A 19,364-nucleotide genomic window follows, 5' to 3' on the forward strand; every position below is an offset into this window, starting at 1 on the left:
GAGAGAGTACGTGGCTTTACCTCAGATAAGCTCTTTGTGGTGAGTTTTTTTGTTGCAGTTCTTTGCAAAACATTTCTGTACTTGAGGGACTGTAGCTCTGCACAGCTGGGGGACTTTGCCTCCAGCATTAGAGTAGCCAAACAGTGAAAAGTGAGCCTAAAAGCTCCATGACAGGGGAAGGTAACCTGAAACCAAATCCATGGTTGCCGGCTGCTACTACACACATCTCATGTGGCTCTAATGACTCTTGATATCTTTTGAAATTTCTTTGTCTTTGCGTCTCATTATTGACAACTAAGGCATGTTCATAATCCACTGTTGGATATCTCAAATGTAATAAGGCCCCATCAATACTAAATGATGTCATGCTACGCCACATTTTCGTCTTACTTTCCGCTTTGTAGTAAACTCTCACGGAGCTCTGCTATCCAAAATGGTTTGCTCTTACTGCACTTTAAGTCCATGAAATATGTATGACGCTTTAATGCAGATTTATTTTGGAAAGTCCGTTCCACTGTAGATCTAAACAAGAACCCTCGATTTGCATAAGGACATTGATCTCAGGGAGAGAGAGGGTAAAGAATGAGAGAAAATAGAGCAATGAAACACTGAGCACTCTGCTGCATTCATAGGATAACTCTTGACTTGTAGGGTGTAGTCATTCAGCAGTGAACCTAGAAATCCTGCGCATTCATACCTGAACTTCCCTGACTTGTTTCAGGAAAGTACTAAACTATAATTGCGTACTTTATTAAACCTTCTTTTCTTAAGTTCTCCAACACACTAATTTCCCTCCTTGAGCAGTATTTATCAGTGTTACAGGAAATTGCATCAGGAAAAGGCTCATTTATATAGTAATTATCTAACTGATCATCATTAAGTTAACAACTAATTTGAGCTGAAACTAGTGTTAATCATGAGTCAGATTTAGGTTTTCAAATGACCACTTCTTCTTCATAAAAATGTTCATATGTTGATATAAGATGTTGCCAGATTATGATCGGTCATGGTAATTGCCGATTAGTTGCTACCTTTTCGGTCTCACTTGAGCCATATTAGACTTCTGCATAGAGAAAGCAGCAGGCCAGTACTCACAGTTCCCCCGTTTCTGTACCCAGCGCGCATTGTCCTCTCAACCCTTCGACCTAGAAACTCAATCATCCTCCTCCTCCCACAGTCACCACAGCAAATGTGTCAGTCTTAATTTCTAATACAGTTTAATGTCATATTTATGTAAATACTTCTGGATTTTACTCTATATTAACAGCCAGAAATGTCAAAGCACACATAAAATGAAACAATACCATCTCCCGGTAGAGTGGATTTTAAATTGGATTCCTCTTGCTGCCAGTACTTACGCTGGACAGCTGATGAAGGGGAAAATAGGGCCCACTTTGATTGCATGTTGCAGAATCTTTACACAATAATCTTGCTCCTGCATATTATTTCCCTGCCCTAATCTGCACTGAAAGATGCCTCTCTTGTTACATGTCCTTTTTTCCAAAGAGATCCTAATAGTGTGGTTTATTTCAATATTCATTGAAAAATATAATTTTCTGTTTTCCTTCAACTGTCAATTTCAGGTTATGAATTGGCAATTATGCAGTCCAATATTTCTAGCTGCCCTTCTTGAGTCCTTGTTGAATAAACTGGCTGAAATATTGAAACTTTGTCACTTAGACGTAATATAAATCAACATTTAAACCCAGATATTTTTTCTTTCTTTCTTTTGCAGAGGAGTTGGGAAATGAGACGCATTTAAACTGTCTTGCAGCCATCTTGAAGCAATTTTGCTTTACTTGTTCCTTGCCAAGATCAAGCGAATTTTATTGCGATTGAGTGAAATATAATGTGCTCCATTCTCATCTAGTGAATTGTGCCATCTATGTCCTCTACAATTAACACGTGTAACAACTAAAGAGCATTGGGGCCCCATTTTGGCACCACCATTAAGCCTAGACAATTAGCAGTTACACACATAATTACCAAAAAAATCAAATTCTCAGGACAAAGTCAACAACATTTTCCAGCTTTCAACATGTCACTTTGACCGTGGCCCCTAAACTGACATCACTCAGCCGCTCCCAGATTACAAGACTGAGTGCAATTTGTTTTGCGAAAGTAAAGCACAGAGTGTACACGTGCGTTGTTGCATTACAGGTAAATACAATATTAAATGCATTACAGGCACAGTACATTCGCTGTCAGTGAGACATAAATGATCGCTTGACTTATTTCTTTTTTATGCCGTCCCAATTGTTATTGAGTTGAATAAATAATGCTAATAGATTTCACCCTGAGTAGAGGGCCAGTGATCGAGGGTCACAGGGAACACAGGTAGGCTGTTGGTCTATTACCATACCTGGTTTGAAGGTAAGGGTAAGGATAAGGTTCATCATCCCCGATATTAATAGGATGCTGTTTGTAAGTGGGGTTATGTGACTCACCTCTCGGACAAAAATGACAATGACCAAGGCCTGCATAGAAGGTAAAGGGATTGATGTGGTTATAAATTACTCCACGGCGCCACCTAGCCGAGGCCTTGCCTGCTTTGTCATCAGTACAAGGCGATAAAGCAGGGAAATGAGAGCAGAGTCCCCTTTTTTAATACATAAATGAATACTCTATGAGAGTGGTCATTATTTAGGGCATGCTATTTTCCAGCAGTTGTACCGAACCAAATGAATCTCCCTCACCAGCACGGCGTGAGAAGTTGCACTCGACTTCTTAACAACCCATTGACCTCCATCTATTTATGACCCCTGCCATGCCTTTTTTTTTTTCTTTCTAAATACGATATTCAAAATGTAAGTAATTTTCACTCAAGGGCAACTTCATAATTCAGGCCTTGGGACGACAGTGAAAAAGGCATTCACCTTTTACCACCCAAAATATTTTAGTAAGCAATTTTTATAATTGGCTGTCCGGCCTAGGTGTTGACCCATAAAGTCCAGAAATGCCAGAATTGGAGAAATGGATTTAATGTAAGAGCCTTGCTGCCTCTTTGCCCTTTAAAAATACCCAGAGAATATGAGCCACTGAAAATAGAGCTGTAAATAACCTGACGAGCAATGGGTTTTCCTTTAAATAAATACCGATCAGGTTTATGTTGAAAGACAATAGAAAACGTAGCCCAGATATGCAGTTTACAGTATTTATAGCTGTAATATCGAGGTGCCAGCACCGTAATTTCATGCCCCAATGAGAATGGCAAGGTCAAAGCAAATGCTTTGGCTGAGCATCTGCTAATACGGTGACTCATAAACAGGCACTGCGTGTATCAGGTGCACCAAATAATACAGTATAATGAAATACAGAATAGCTTTCCATTATTGTTCTTTTTTATGGTGTCGTCATTAGGTGTAATTTATGTCTTAAAAAATTCATCTCCCCACAGGTCGATCTGAAATGGGGGTCCAGGGGTCATTCCACAGGTTTTGGAACCCATAATAAATTTCACAATCCCTTTTTTGTCTTTTCCTTTTATATGTAAAACTCACTTTCACCTTGTTCCCTTTTCTTTTGGATCTAAGGGCTCTTTCATTTGCTGTTGTCTTCCCCTCAACAATAAACACATCAGAGCGTACAACACAACTTAGCAAGCTGTAATTTGACTAGTAAACAGCTTTAGGAATTTCCATGTATTTTATTTTGATGCAAGGTACAAAAACCTTTCATTTGTTGCATAAACAGCATCAAAGATGTGAACAGCCATTAAGATGTACATACATTAAGCTCAATAGCAGCTTAAATGTGGACTTTTTTTTAACATTTCAAGGTGAAAGGAAAATAACCTAAAGCATGGTTTTTTTTCTTTTTTTAAAAAAATTTCTTCTCATTCAGTGAAACCGAGATCTTTGCATGTCTCACTCAATAGTCTGCCACCATGTAGTCTGCTGTGGTCAGATGAATCAGGAGTCCAGGGACACATTATTGCTTATTTGACAGTGCAGTCTGACTGCACAAACTCAGCACATGGCGCTCACCACTTCCTGGCACTCAGGACCTGCTGTAGACTACAGGCCGGCCAATATTTGCCTTCAATTATTCAACAATTTTCATGGCCATTTGACGTCCTCGGAGCATTTAAATAGGTGACGGGAGGGACCTCCTCTTGGCATGAGCCGTGTGGTAGATTATCAAAGGATTTCTTTATGCTTTTGGGCTGCTGATACAAGGATAGTGTAAAGTAGGATTCCTGATTAAGATTCAACCTGCTATTCAGATTATTCAGATGGGAGGAGTCTTTCGGTTAAAGGATTTTTGTTATTATATCTTATCCACCTTAAGAAATGGAAATTTCTGCTTTACATGTTTACACAGTTTATATTATTCATACTCCACCTGGGTGTTTCTGCAGGTCAGTAGCAGAGATATTAGGATCCGGCTCTGTGCATTTACTGTTAATGAAAACGTAGAGCCATCTCTCGAAACACTGCAACTGAACCTTTTCCAATTGCTCGATTTCTCTCGGAAGGATGGAGGAAGCTTATTCTGAGCTTGTGTAAATTCTCTAAATCCTGAGGGAATAGTTCAAGTAAAAGGCTCTCTTACAAAGAGGATTTTCTGTCAATAAGCAAGTGAAATAGCTAAAGAAAGTAATGGTTAGATGTTAGAGAGAAACACCCCGTTAGGCCACAATGAGCAGTGCACAGCATTGCTGCTTTTTCATCATCAGGTAAACCATGCTCATCAGTGTCTAAGAACCACTGTACTTACCCATTTTGGTTATTTGTCTTCAGCTTTCTCCTAATTGTTTTGCTATGAATTGGTTAATGTTGTTTTTGAATGTGGTTCATCAAAAGTTGTAATTATTTCCCTTTGTTTAGACTAAGTCGCTCATTAAAAGATGAGACCCACAGCAATGGCAGCATATGGCGCCTGAAATAAAATCCTTTCTTGCCACAAAAGGAGATGTTCATATTAGATTTTTTTTTTTCCTCTCCTCCCTTCAGATTCTCCATCAGGGAGCCCTTTGCAATTTAATCATCACTAAAATCATTAAAAAGATCTGAAGATTAAATTATATTGGCATTTGCAAAATTATGTAATACATTTACATTACAATGAAGAAATTAAAATAATGCATTTTCGCTGTCTGGGGTGTATGAAATCTCCACATGGGAAATATAACTGGAGAAGTGGACAGACTCTTATTTTCTTTGCCTTTGGTGGCAGTTAATAGGCTAGCGAGTTTCAGATTTCATTGTGTGAACCTTTCCACACTATCTTCCTTTGATGGATGTCCCTGAAACAGAGGCTCTCTGTGGAATTTCTGAATTATGAAATGAAAATGTATTTTTGAGGAGAGGGTAGGTAAAATTGAATAAAGATTTGTCATGCTTTCTCTAAATTGTACTTAAAAGATTTGTGGGCAGCTTGGGAAGTATTTAAGCATACATTATGATAGCCAAGGAGCCATTTGGTGTTTCCCATTAACACGCAGTCACTACACCCCCTCCGAATGTCTTAAAGGTGTGTGCCTTGATTCCAGGGCTGACGGATGAGGAGGTAGAGTTGGCCATCCAGCGCTCTGGCAGCACAGAAGAGATCCTGCCTCTGAGCCCTGTGGGGCCCCCACATCCACTGCATGCAACCCAGCTGGCTCCTGCACCACCCAGTGAGTGCACACATCCTTTTCCCTGTTGTGATACCTGCTGCATATACGTAATATTATGTAACATGTGCACTGTCTCACCTGAAGAATAGTCTAATTTAAAACTTAAAGGTGCAGTGTGTAGGGTTTAGGGGATATATTGTCAGAAATGGAATGTAATATAATAGGTATGTTGTCTCATGTGTATAATCACCTGAAATTAAGAGTTGTCATGTTTTTGTTACCTTAGAACGAGCCGTTTATATTTACATAGGGAGCAGGTCCTTGTCCATGGGGTCCATTATGTTGCACTGACATGTTTCTACAGTAGCCCAGAATGGACAAACCAAATTCTGGCTCTATATAGGGCAATTTGCATTTGCACATTTTCGTGTCGGCCACTGTAGTTAGCAGCCCCTCGGTGACAAGTGACAGTATTTTCTCCAATTTAAATCATCGGGTCTCTTTGTTTTGGAGAGGAAGAGACTTCAGCGGATAATTTGGCTCCTGAGCATCTGGATCTCAAGTTATCAGGGAAAAACGTGGGCACATGTTCGCAGGTGCTGGACTAGCGGCCCATCTCCGACATGCCGAATAGCATTGGAGAAACACTGATTTGTAATGTTAAACTGCTGTATTCACTGTTTCACGGGTTTAAATCACCAGCTCCATTTGTTTTGGAGAAGAGGAGACCTCTGCGCATAATTTGTCTCATGATAAAAAAAACAAAAAACTCCTGAACGTCTGGATCAGACATAGGGTGACCACACATTAGCTTTAGCAGGTGCTGGGCTAGCAGTCAGTCTCTTACATGCCGAACTGCATCTGAGAAACAATGATTTGTAATGTGAAACTGCTAATCAGTATTTATATTGATTTAAAAAAAAATCCCCTGAACCTCCTGAACAATGAACATGGGAGAAGTTTCAGCTGGTTGCAATCTGCAATCCTCACCACTAGATGCCGCTAAATCCCCCTAAACCTTACACACTGTCCCTTTAAATCCTTGTCCAGCTTAGCCTTTAGGGATCCTCCCTCTTGTTTTTATTAATTTAAACCCACTAAACCGCATTATCAGGAGCTCACCAAACACCAGGATCTTTACAAGTGTTACAGACATACATGCCATACAACATTTGCCTTGATTGTGCATTCAGATACAGGGAATATGACACTGCACAGCATAAGCTCATGAAGTCTCTAGCCGCTCTGTTTCAAGGGGTTCCACACTGGCAAGACCCCACACCGCAACCTGTATCTTTATTACCTCAGAAGGTTATGAGTGCTGTCCACTGATTTACCAATGCAGAATGAAGTCCGCGTAATGCTTAACCCATATGACAATGATTCCAGATGTATTCCACCCTCATTTATTACCACACTGTCCTTGACTCCCCTGGCATCTCATGTTTTGTAATGAAAGTGATGTTGATGGGATGGCCATGTAGTTAGGGAGACTCGCGGCTCTCCGTCCATAGTGGGGGGTTTTATATCAAAACGGCTATAAGAGAGCTGCATAATGAGGTGAGAGCGGGGAGTCTTGTATGGGGGGTCATGCTGAAAAGAGGGGGCTACCTCCCTTTGATGTCCTTGTTATGGGGACGGTGCATGGGGACCCGCATCCATCTCTGTCGAAGTAATGGATACTCTGATCTCTATTTCCACGCGGTAGAAGGACAGGAAGGCCTCCACTGAACCCAATAAATTTGAGAGGAGATTGGAAAAACGGGGGATGGATACCACAGTTCCACAGCTTAAGTGACCAAATAAAAAAAGGAAGATGGCAGAGTGGAAGTGGTAGCGGAAAAGGGAGAGACAGAGGAAGAATGGAAGGTCCTAACGGGGGGGAAGAGAGCAAGTGAAGACCCCTGGTGATGCAGTGAGGCTTGTTCAGGGTCAACCACCCATCCCAAGGACTCACAGGCCTTTCAGAAGCACGGTATTCTGGGATAGGTGACAGTCTATCGCAGCTATAATGTTGATGAAGACCCAAATTTATGTGGTTACCATATGGATGCTGGAGAATGACTCAAAATTTTCGATGGGAAAGGTTACAGGTTCATCCCTGAATGCTGCGGCAGCAATGAAACGTGCCCTTGAGTAAAGAGAATAAAATAGCATTCACCTTGAAGATGTACCGTATAGTCCAATATGACAGCGGGTCTCTCATTTTATTTGCATGTCAAATCACACAAGTGGTGAGGCCCAAGATCAATCAGGTTTACTTACTTCAAACCAGTAAACATGTACCACATAACCCATTAGGTGAAATCAGACCTGTAACAGAATATCAGTGGCGTACTTTAGTGGCCTAGCCGCTAATAATTTCATATTCATTTGGGCCCCAGCAGAGTAAATAAAAGACAAAACTCACAGAGTATATTTCCTCCAGACCTGTTTGTTGTTTAGTGACATTTTCAGTTGAATGCCTCTCTTATGTGGGGAATTTCCACTTTGACAGACAGTTGGCCTACCCAGATGACAGCTTGCACAATGACACACTTTCACATTATCTGTCACTCAGCAAGGCAGTCAACTTCTAAATACACACACACACACACACACACACATACACATACACTCTTTCTGTCCGTTTTAGTTGCTTAAAGGTTTATATGCAAATGCTGTACGAAGCCCAGCCCCTAAAAAAGTGGAAGACAATGGTGTCCTTTATGGAAGACCAGGATAGAAAGTGTGTGTGTTTGCTCTGTGGACTTTATCCTTTATAGTTCCAACATTTTGCAGAAATAGATGGAATAATTGTAATGTCACAAAGAGATACATTTTGTTGCATTGTGTTTACAAGTAAATTTCGTAAACAGTATGCAATTTATTTATCTTAAAGGGACAGTTCACCCCACGATCAAAAGTACATATTTTTGCTCTTACCTGTAGTGCTATTTATCAGTCTTGATGGTTTTGGTGTCAGTTGCTGAATGTTGGAGATATCGGCTGTAGAGATGTCTGCCTTCTCTAAAATGTAATGGAGCTAGATGGCACTCGGCCTGTGGTGCTCAAAAAAATTTGAAAAACTCGACAGCAGTGTCTATTTCCAGAAATTGTGTCCTAGTTACTCAAGATAATCCACAGACCTTGTTGTGAGTAGTTTTATGTGGGAACTTTTTTAAGTTGTTTTTTTTTTTTTTAAAATTTTGTTACCACCTAAACCCACCAACCATATCACTGCACAGAAGGAAGCATGCATCTACTACTAGCTCACCTAGCACCACTGCGCTTGCTGACTTTGCAGCTCAGCTAAGCAGGATGCCATTGATGTTATATCTTGCGCTTCTCGTCCACTCGTCCTCCTGCATGGTGATACAGTCGGTGGCTTTAGTTGGTAGACAGAAAATAGTTCCTACATGGAACTGTTCACAACAAAGTCTGTGGATTATCTTGACTGACTGGGTCATGATTTCTGCAAAGAGACATTGATGTTGAGTTTTTCAAATGAATTTTTGGCGCTTTGAGCACCACAAGCTGAGTGCCAACTAGTTCCATTATATTAAAGAATATGCTGACATCTCTTAGCTGATATCTTACTTGGCAACTCCCACCAAAACAATTTAGTTTGCTAAATAAATAGCACTACAGGTAGGAGGAAAAGGTTTTTTTGATTGGGGGGTGAACTGTTCCTTTAAAGGACAACACCAGTGGTTTTGTATGTAACACAATTTGCGCATGTTTAAAATCACATCTGATTATTCTGCAAACCATATTTCTAGATTTCTGAGCAGATGATGAATGTTTTTTTTCCCTAATGTTTTAGGCATGTGTTGGCTTACATTCATTTCTTTTCAGTCTGAAAATCAGTTAGTTGCTTGCATTGTCTAATCTACCACTAAGAACATTTACGCAATAGGAAAAACTATTAGTTACATCATCCAGTGCAGACTATTCATATCAATCTATACATAAAAATGTTTAACAAAAATGTTGTCTATATGATTTATACTTCAGAGCTTTCATATTAAGTTCAAGTGATCTCTCCTCTCCAGTTCCAGCAGGCTACAGATGGAGAGACTACGGTGCCCTCACCATCATTATGGTGGGCATCGCCTTCGGCTTTCATCAGCTTTACAAAGTAAGTCACACTGCTTCTCCTGCTCTTACGACTATGTTTCCTCACTGCCTGTGTAACTTTGTTTTCACAGTTAATCTTTTTAAAAATTTGTTATACAAATGATCCTTTGCATCCTAAGATCTGTCAGTACTCCCTCTCCCTGATATTACATTAAAATTGGTGGGCTTAGCAAGTACATCAGTTTATGATGAATTATGGTGCTAGAATAGAAGGCGCCTCTGCAGTATGAAACATCACTCTGGTCTTGTTATTAAAGCTACCCTGCTTTACGTCAAAGCATGATCTCATTTGAACCCCTTCTTTTTAACTTCCCCTTCCCTCCTCCTCTCAGATATATTTTTTTCCTTCAAAAAATATAGTTGCTAACACAGCACACAACCATTTTTTTTTTGACGTCCTACCGTCTAAAAATAATCACCCTGGTTTTTATCGGGCTTAGCAGCCCTTGAACATGAGCTCATGAGGCCCCTTGTCCCCGGTGACATTAATCCCATAGTGGTTGTTAGTAGTAGTCTGAGTGGCATGTGGAAGCCATTACTCTCGTTTTAGAGGAGGACAGGAGCTCTAGCAGTAGCTCTCGGCCTCGATGACAGGCCGTTCTCCTCTGTGTGTGCAAGAGAGAGAAAGGGAGCGCGTATCATGTTCTTGCATATGCCTACCTGACCCTGTCGGACGTATTGGCTCCTCTATAGATCCTGTTATGTCCTATTATTTCACCTTTCTTCACACAGCCTTTTATAGGGTCTCCGGTCTTTAATCCCTCTGTCCCTGTGGTCTTTCACTGACAAAAACACACACTGCACCACTCCACTGTTTGCCACATGCAGCAAGGTTTGCCAGCCACTGGTCACCTGGGAGGTGGGATTCCCTGGCGGGACAGCACAGGTTGCTGTCATGTCACTGGAGCGTAGCGCCAGTCGCACCATATGTCCAAGCTTCTGCCCATACTTTATTTATGTTATGGCGCACCTTGTAAACACCACACTCCCAGCAACCCACTTATTAATTACTACGTGTTGACACTCATTTAATCTTTTTCTCTAAAAAGTGTTTATTACTCGCGCTGGTGTGGCTGCTTGCCACCTGAGTGGGAGAGAAAACCCGGCTCGGGCAGCAGAGAGCTGCAAACTGGCTGTGAGGGATTAAGTGATCCTTATTCAGCCTTAAAACCAAAACAACAAAAAAACATTTATGCAGTTCACTGAGGCCCGCCAGGGTCACATGGACATTGATTTAATTTGTTGAGCTGAGCTGCATGCACACATGTAAAGGATTCAATGAGACGCTCGCAGGCTGCTCATCTGGTTAACACTCACACTGGATAACAAACATCCTCATTTGGCTGTCAGACATACATATCATTTTGGTAGAGATCTGTTTATTCAGTGGCAAAGACGATAAACAACACGACATTGTTTTTGGTTTTGTAAGACTATTTTCAGTGTTTACCACCATGTTTTTCCCTGAGGGCCTATCTCTTGTTTTCTCTGCCCCTTCCTGGGTTTCATTCATTCATGTTGCTGGAAATATGTTTTTAGGGCTGCAACTAACAGTTACTTTCATGGTCTGATTAGTGAAGTTTTTGTCTATAAACAGTCCGACAACTGTTAACATTTCTCAAAACCCAAGGTAGCAACTCTAAATTCCTTTCTTTCCTTGAACAAGAGTCCAAAAAGATATTTCATTTACAGAGGTATGAAAAAGAGTCTAGAAGCAGCAACTATTTGACATTTATGTTTGATAAATAACTTAAACAACTAATTGTTTATTAGAGGTGTTGGTTAATTTTCTAATGGTTTCAACACTGGATGTGTGCACATGCCTGTATCAGTTGCTTGGACGCTGCCTCAGAAATGCATACTCCTAATCAGATAGTTTTTAGACAAGAGGCACTAGTCCAATAAAACAATGCCTCCGACCTGCCGCTGCCAAGTCTGGGTGGTCCTGTCTTTTCCTCATCTTCTGCCCCTTCCCACCAGAGAGAATTGTAATATTGTGCCATGCTTTTAATTGCAGAAATACATCCTTCCCCTCATTATGGGCAGCCGAGAGGACAAGAAGCATCTGCAGAGGATGGAGAGCAACATTGCGGCAATGAGTGGCACGCTGACACAGACAGGTGAAGATTAATATCTTCATCACTTTCTCCCTCCTTAACATTTTCCCTCATTTATCTGTCGCCAAAATCGGGGGGCCCCGCACGTTTTTAACAAATGACGCCGCTGTCATTTTGCTTTAATTTGAAATTGCTTGTTTACTGTCAGGCTCGGGCTCAATTAATTACGTTTCGCTGAAAAGCTCTTAACCTCGGAATATTAATGAGGAGTTGGGAAATGACAACTTTTCTTCCCCCCGCCCATCCTCTCTCACTCCCCCCTTCCATCCGTCTCCCCTTGCACCAACCTCACCCCCATCCAAACCTCCACCGGCATCATCATCATCCACCCTCTTCCCCGTAGGTTGCGAGAAAGTTCATTTTAATTTTCTGTGCGTGTATGTGTATTTGTGTGTGTGTGTGTGTGTGTGTGTGTGTGTGTGTGTGTGTGTGCGCGCGTGCGCAGGATGTGCGTGCGGCATGGCACTGTGTGGCGTCTGGGCTCAGCACTGGCCCTAGTGTGATTAAGTGCACGGTGACAGGTGCGGCTCCCATGTTGGACAGGTGAGGAATCTCAACCTGGCTGTCAGACATGGAGAGAGAGAGAAGCACGGAGAGAGATGCTTTCCTAGCTCTTCGTCAGTATAATTAAAAATCCAGGGAGGCGTAAATGAGAGAGGCACTCTGAGAAAGTTTGGTCTCGTTAGCAGTGTTGTTGAACTCGAGTGTGTTTTCACCTGAAAGGTACAAATTCCCATCTGAGACAGGTAGCCTGGCAGAAATACAGACACAGTGGGAACCACAGTTTTTGAAAAACTATAATTATAATTATAATAATGCGTTCTTTCATAGAGTGCTTTTTGCAGTAGTCAAAGCAATTACACAACAAGTTTGATAAAACAGTGATTCCAAAGAAGTTGCAACACTGTCTAAAACCTACATGAAAACAAAATGCAATGATTTGGAAATCCTTTTTGATATACAGTGGGAGAAATAAACACTCAATGTCAATTTCTTTTTTGTCAACTTTTCAGTGCAGCTATTCATGTTCATTTTGGCCCAGACATTGGTATTAATTAAATAAAACTACACAGGTTAAGAAACTTAACATATTAAAACATTAAAAGAATGTGCAAAAGTAGAATGACACAGCAAAAATGGGGAACATGCTAACTGAAATTCACTTATTTGGACGTTTTTGTTTACAGTGCCAGCTTCAAGACACTTTCTGTTTGAAGAAACTAATCTGTCACAGTGTTCAGATGAGATCTTGGCTCAGTTTTTCACACAGACAGACTTTAAATCTTGAAGATTTTAGGGGGCAGTTTTTGAATCTTGAGGAAGAATTTCACTTTCAGAACTTTACCTAGTAGTGTCTTCAGTTCTCAAGCTTATAGTGTTGTTAAATTAAAAGGTTCTGTAACACGGGTGCACATGCTCCAGTTCCAACTTGTTTGCAACGTATTTCAGGCATCAAATTTAAAATGAGTGAATATTTACAAATTATTTGGAGCATTAAATATGTAAATATATTTACACAGCATGCCAACTTTTTGGATTCAGGGCTGTAAAGAACCTACATGCACAAAATAGCAGGATATTAAGTAAAAAAAAAATCTAAAAAGGGGAGTTTTGACTTGATTGAAGAGCTTTGATGGCATATTTCATAATATTTAAAAACTTTTTTGTTTGAATTATGAAATGTTAATAAAATCAACTCCTTTTCTGAATTTAATTAAGTCACATTCAGGTGCACATGAACTGTGTGCACCTGTGTGTATGAGATATCAAACAAGGTAAAAACTTCCCCTCAGGTGTTTTTTTTATGCCTCGACAGTGTGTTACTAAAGCCTCTCTCATGGCTGCCAAATGTATCTGTGTATTTTCCAGGCCTGTTAGAAAAATGAAGATTTACTATCATGCATGAGTTTGCCGAGTTTTGAGCTGTGGAGAGACAAAGAGGAGCCAAAAAAATGTTCCCGCAACAGGTTGTACTCTTAACAGGAAGCATAAATACAACCTTGTCAGTTTCAACACAAGCATCCTTTGTTTGATTTTCCCTTCATCTCCAAATTAAAACAAATTAAGCGTTTGACTTTACAGCTCTTGTCACGGACACACATGGTGTAGCCGAAAATATGGCCGTTATCATTTTATCCAGTCACACCCATGCTATTGTTTTCTGGCTGGCTAAGGTAGGAGGAGGGCAGCAGTTGGGTGCGATTGCGTGCAAGGTGTGCCACTCTGAATCTGATTAACAAATATATGCTCTTTTATGGTCATTTTCTCCCAACTATGCAAACACATTTCCTCTGGCTATTTCACTGCCCATTCTTGCTCTACTTATCACTTTTTGGAGATTTGCCAAGTTACAAACCCTGTTTTGTTTGTCGGCGTAGACGGAATTTCACAGTGAGAGTCCTCCTGTGCTTTGCAGCGAGTAGGTGAGACTCAAGAGGAGAAAAAAACAGAAACAAAACATGGGTCTTTTCTTCAGCCAGTGTGGGGAACTAATTTGCTATGACTGCAGTAGCCAAGCTGCTATTGTAGTTAATGACTGTTGTAGTTAACAGTTGGGGAGAGGGGTTGCAATTACACTGAGAGTTTTCTCCCTCTGCTTTCCCTTTGTCTTCCTCTCCCTCTCGCTCCCTCTCTCCTCGCTGCACTGAGTAATAGCGACCGACTGCCTCGCTGCTGCCAATTGCTTGAACCCCCTTTTGTTAAAGTTCATGTATTTCTCTAGTGCCGGGCGCAATGAGGTGATGTATCCTTTTGAATGGGGACCACATTAGTCTCTCTCGCCAGCCCCAGCTCGAGAGTAGGGGCCTTGACTCCCATTATGATTTGCCTACAACTTCACACAGACAATTAATGAATGGATCTTGGAACTACTTCAGCGCACCCAGGCTGTAATGGAATTGTGCGGCTGTTTGGGCACTCTTTGTCGGTGGGAGCCATATTGGTGACCAGCTGGCCATTAAAGACAGAGACAGGCCTGGACATATGTAGTGTACATTATATCGAGGTATTTACTGAATAATTTACTGAATACACAATGTGCACCCTCCTCACAGCAGCTGCAAGCCTCACACATCATCTTGTCTCTGATTCTCTCTCTCTCTCACAACACACACACACACACACACACGCGCGCACTCTCCCTCTGATTCATGCCTGGCCAAAGTCATTGACTTCATTATTCTTGGCTTCATATCTGTGATAACTGGGGACAAGAAGTTGTGCATTTTTGTCAAGCGCCTGCACAGCACAAAGGAGTCAACTTTGTGGAGAGACATGAAAAGAATCGGACTGTTTGGCTGAAGTGGCTGAAAAAGCGGTGCCAGTGGTAATTCAGGAGGCACAGCATTACAGGCTGGCAGACTGACACACACATCTGGATAAGCTGTTTTGTGGTGAGGTGGAATCAGAGACTAATAGGGCAGCGCTTGGTTTAGCGTGCACACCCTGTCATACTAACACCTTTTTAAGCAGGGATGGCCGCGGTATTTTAGTTTTATTGCCGCCTTCAAAAAGGCTGGTCACACTCTGGAGCACAAACCAAGTAACAAACTCAAATTGTTTGCACAAAGGTTTTTGGCCCCGACCAATGATCCTGCTCAAACTCGTGTTCCATAGGATTCTGCAGGCATGAAAAGATCAAACGTTTCAGCACCCCACCCATATTGATACAACCCCACCCATTTAAACACAGGTGTCACTACAAGATATTAGCTTCTTTGAAATATCAAATATTTTGTCTGTGTTGGTTTTTCAAAAGAAACACAGCCTGCGTGCTGCGCTCCGTCTTTTGTCCCGGGCTGGGTTAATGTGAGAGGAGGTTTCTTTACATCCCGTCCAGCCGGCTGCAGCTCAGGCTTTTAACCATTGGCCTGACAACCTCAGCAGTGGACCGCCACAATATCTGTTGATGTTAATCCTATTAGGCTTGATTTAACACTTTACACGCCCATGATTTATATGAATGTTTATTGGTTTTCTGTAATATAATCAGCTCGGGGAAACTTAATGCATTGTTTGGTAATACACGCGTGACTGGAAGCAGGGGGCAACAAACTGTGCCCGGTGTTATTTGAAATCATACACCCTCGTCCAACACCAACACTTGAACTAATTCAATCTTCAAAGTCAATGGAAAAAGAACAATATTTATTAGGATTAGGGGGGACATTTTGTCTGGCAGCCTCCTCCCAAATGAGAGCCTTGTTTTTTCCTTTGTTGATCGTTTGAGGATTTAAGATGCATTAGAAGGCAGTGTCTGGGTGGATAATGGAAGGTTAGAGACTGTTATTTGATTTAAGTTCAGGCACTAGAGATTAATATCTCCATCCTATGTGCCCCCCCCGCCCCCCTTCCCACCCTCTACCCCCAACGCCTCGGACCAAAAAGCTGCGACTAAAGTTACCGGGTATTAGCTTTGATTACAATTCTTAGAGGACAGCTTTGATCACTGACACAAGTTAAGTCTCATCAGTTCTGTCATCGACGCTTTAAAGAAAATATTCAGTTATAAAGCACCAAAACAACCTTATCACGTAATCTGACTTCCTTTTTTTCCCCCCCCTTTCTAGTAGTGTGTTGAATTGACTGTTATTCTGTGTGTTTCCACAGTCAGCCAGCTGCAGCAGACCCTGGTCGCCGTCCAGGAACTCCTGATCCAGCAGCAGCAGAAAATCCAGAAGCTCTCTCAGGAACTGGCTGCAGCAGAGGTAGCTACCACCTCATCAGCACTCAGCGCACTTCACTCACCACCATAAACTGTTGGAAGTATGCTGGAATATCCATGATTTCAATTAAACCTCTGAGGGTCTACCTGTTCACAATTCAAAAAATGTTATTTTCTGCATCACCTATGAGATTTTAGCAGCTCCTTTTAGTTTGATTTAGTTGCTACAGATATTGACACATTTGCTGCAGTTGGAAATGCTGATAAATGTTCATCTGGTGTGTCACTGTCAACTCACTGTACTATCTTACTTGAGCTTCTTTTACACAAAAGTCCCTTGTACACTGCCCTTTCAAGGCAGGAAAATTCCACCTTACCTCTCTGTATAAAAGGTACAATCGCACAATGTGTGAACAGAGTTGTCTCGCCTTTAAGCGTGCTGTGGGTGTAGTATTGGCACTGAATCAACATCTGTGTAAAAATTGTTAATGGACAGGATGGGACGAGTTTGACGTTTTTTGGACGTTTGGTGTGTGCGACCCACCTGGGGGAGATTTAGAAAGCAGCTTGTAGCAGTTAGCAGCTAACTCGAGACAATAAGGTCTGCAAGCTCCGAGCAAAGGATAAGATTAACCGTCATGTGACAGGAATGGTAAAAGATTTTTATTGCCATGTTATTGTTTAGAAGCACTGCCTGACGTGCATTTTACATGTCACACTGGACAACACTGGACGCTGTTGTGTTACACGTCTTGCCTCTTTGACTTCTGTAATGCCGGTATGCTATCTTAAAGAGGCAACAGATAGGATTTGTTTTTGTTTTTTTAGCTTGGCGCCACCTAGCGTCAGTGGTGTTGCATTGCACTGTCGCAAAGACCAAATTGACCATGGGGATCAGAGATAATTAATAAAAAGTAGGCTGTAAAGCCACCGGTATAGCTCTATATACAGTACAGGCCAAAAGTTTGGACACACCTTCTCATTCAATGCGTTTTCTTTATTTTCATGACTATTTACATTGTAGATTCTCACTGAAGGCATCAAAACTATGAATGAACACATGTGGAGTTATGTACTTAACAGAAAAAGGTGAAATAACTGAAAACATGTTTTATATTCTAGTTTCTTCAAAATAGCCACCCTTTGCTCTGATTACTGCTTTGCACACTCTTGGCATTCTCTCCATGAGCTTCAAGAGGTAGTCACCTGAAATGGTTTCCACTTCACAGGTGTGCCTTATCAGGGTTAATTAGAGGAATTTCTTTCTTTATCAATGGGGTTGGGACCATCAGTTGTGTTGTGCAGAAGTCAGGTTAATACACAGCCGACAGCCCTATTGGACAACTGTTAAAATTCATATTATGGCAAGAACCAATCAGCTAACTAAAGAAAAACGAGTGGCCATCATTACTTTAAGAAATGAAGGTCAGTCAGTCCGGAAAATTGCAAAAACTTTAAATGTGTCCCCAAGTGGAGTCGCAAAAACCATCAAGCGCTACAACGAAATTGGCACACATGAGGACCGACCCAGGAAAGGAAGACCAAGAGTCACCTCTGCTTCTGAGGATAAGTTCATCCGAGTCACCAGCCTCAGAAATGGCAAGTTAACAGCAGCTCAGATCAGAGACCAGATGAATGCCACACAGAGTTCTAGCAGCAGACCCATCTCTAGAACAACTGTTAAGAGGAGGCTGCGCGAATCAGGCCTTCATGGTCAAATAGCTGCTAGGAAACCACTGCTAAGGAGAGGCAACAAGCAGAAGAGATTTGTTTGGGCCAAGAAACACAAGGAATGGACATTAGACCAGTGGAAATCTGTGCTTTGGTCTGATGAGTCCAAATTTGAGATCTTTGGTTCCAACCGCCATGTCTTTGTGAGACGCAGAAAAGGTGAACGGATGGATTCCACATGCCTGGTTCCCACTGTGAAGCATGGAGGAGGAGGTGTGATGGTGTGGGGGTGTTTTGCTGGTGACACTGTTGGGGATTTATTCAAAATTGAAGGCACACTGAACCAGAATGGCTACCACAGCATCCTGCAGCGACATGCCATCCCATCCGGTTTTTGTTTAGTTGGACGATCATTTATTTTTCAACAGGACAATGACCCCAAACACACCTCCAGGCTGTGTAAGGGCTATTTGACCAAGAAGGAGAGTGATGGAGTGCTGCGGCAGATGACCTGGCCTCCACAGTCACCGGACCTGAACCCAATTGAGATGGTTTGGGGTGAGCTGGACCGCAGAGTGAAGGCAAAGGGGCCAACAAGTGCTAAACACCTCTGGGAACTCCTTCAAGACTGTTGGAAAACCATTTCAGGTGACTACCTCTTGAAGCTCATGGAGAGAATGCCAAGAGTGTGCAAAGCAGTAATCAGAGCAAAGGGTGGCTATTTTGAAGAAACTAGAATATAAAACATGTTTTCAGTTATTTCACCTTTTTTTGTTAAGTACATAACTCCACGTGTTCATTCATAGTTTTGATGCCTTCAGTGAGAATCTACAATGTAAATAGTCATGAAAATAAAGAAAACGCATTGAATGAGAAGGTGTGTCCAAACTTTTGGCCTGTACTGTATATATATATATGTAGAATGAGAAGGTGTGTGGACACTCTACTAAATAAATGAGTAAAGACACCGAGCAACAATTATCAGATTTATCTGAAGAAAAAACAAATATTAATGCAAATAATTATACCAGAAAGTACAGTACCAGTACAAACAACAGTAGACGCAGTGGAATTATACCAATATGCACATGTAAACAGTCCCGATTCTAGAATAAACGGTACCATATGGAAACGATGCGGCTGGTTGGAGCCCAAATTGAATAGGAAACAAAGTCCAGTGTTCACTTAGCTGGGCGTAACTTAGCTGGGCGATGTTTGTCGATAGCTGCCTCAG

General features: G+C 41.6%; 1 protein-coding gene across 1 annotated transcript in view; it reads left to right on the plus strand.

The window, feature by feature from the left end:
• pex14 (peroxisomal biogenesis factor 14) overlaps nucleotides 1–19,364 on the plus strand; it is a 56,198-nt gene that overhangs the window by 21,348 nt on the left and 15,486 nt on the right. Inside the window, exons 4-7 of the mRNA XM_049581555.1 lie at nucleotides 5,495–5,620; nucleotides 9,595–9,680; nucleotides 11,697–11,799; nucleotides 16,405–16,502. Coding sequence (XP_049437512.1) covers nucleotides 5,495–5,620; nucleotides 9,595–9,680; nucleotides 11,697–11,799; nucleotides 16,405–16,502 — 413 coding nt within the window. The remainder of the gene's footprint in view (nucleotides 1–5,494; nucleotides 5,621–9,594; nucleotides 9,681–11,696; nucleotides 11,800–16,404; nucleotides 16,503–19,364) is intronic.

The sequence above is a fragment of the Epinephelus fuscoguttatus genome, linkage group LG7 (assembly GCF_011397635.1).
Source record: "Epinephelus fuscoguttatus linkage group LG7, E.fuscoguttatus.final_Chr_v1".
Classification (NCBI taxonomy): Eukaryota; Metazoa; Chordata; class Actinopteri; order Perciformes; family Serranidae; genus Epinephelus; species Epinephelus fuscoguttatus.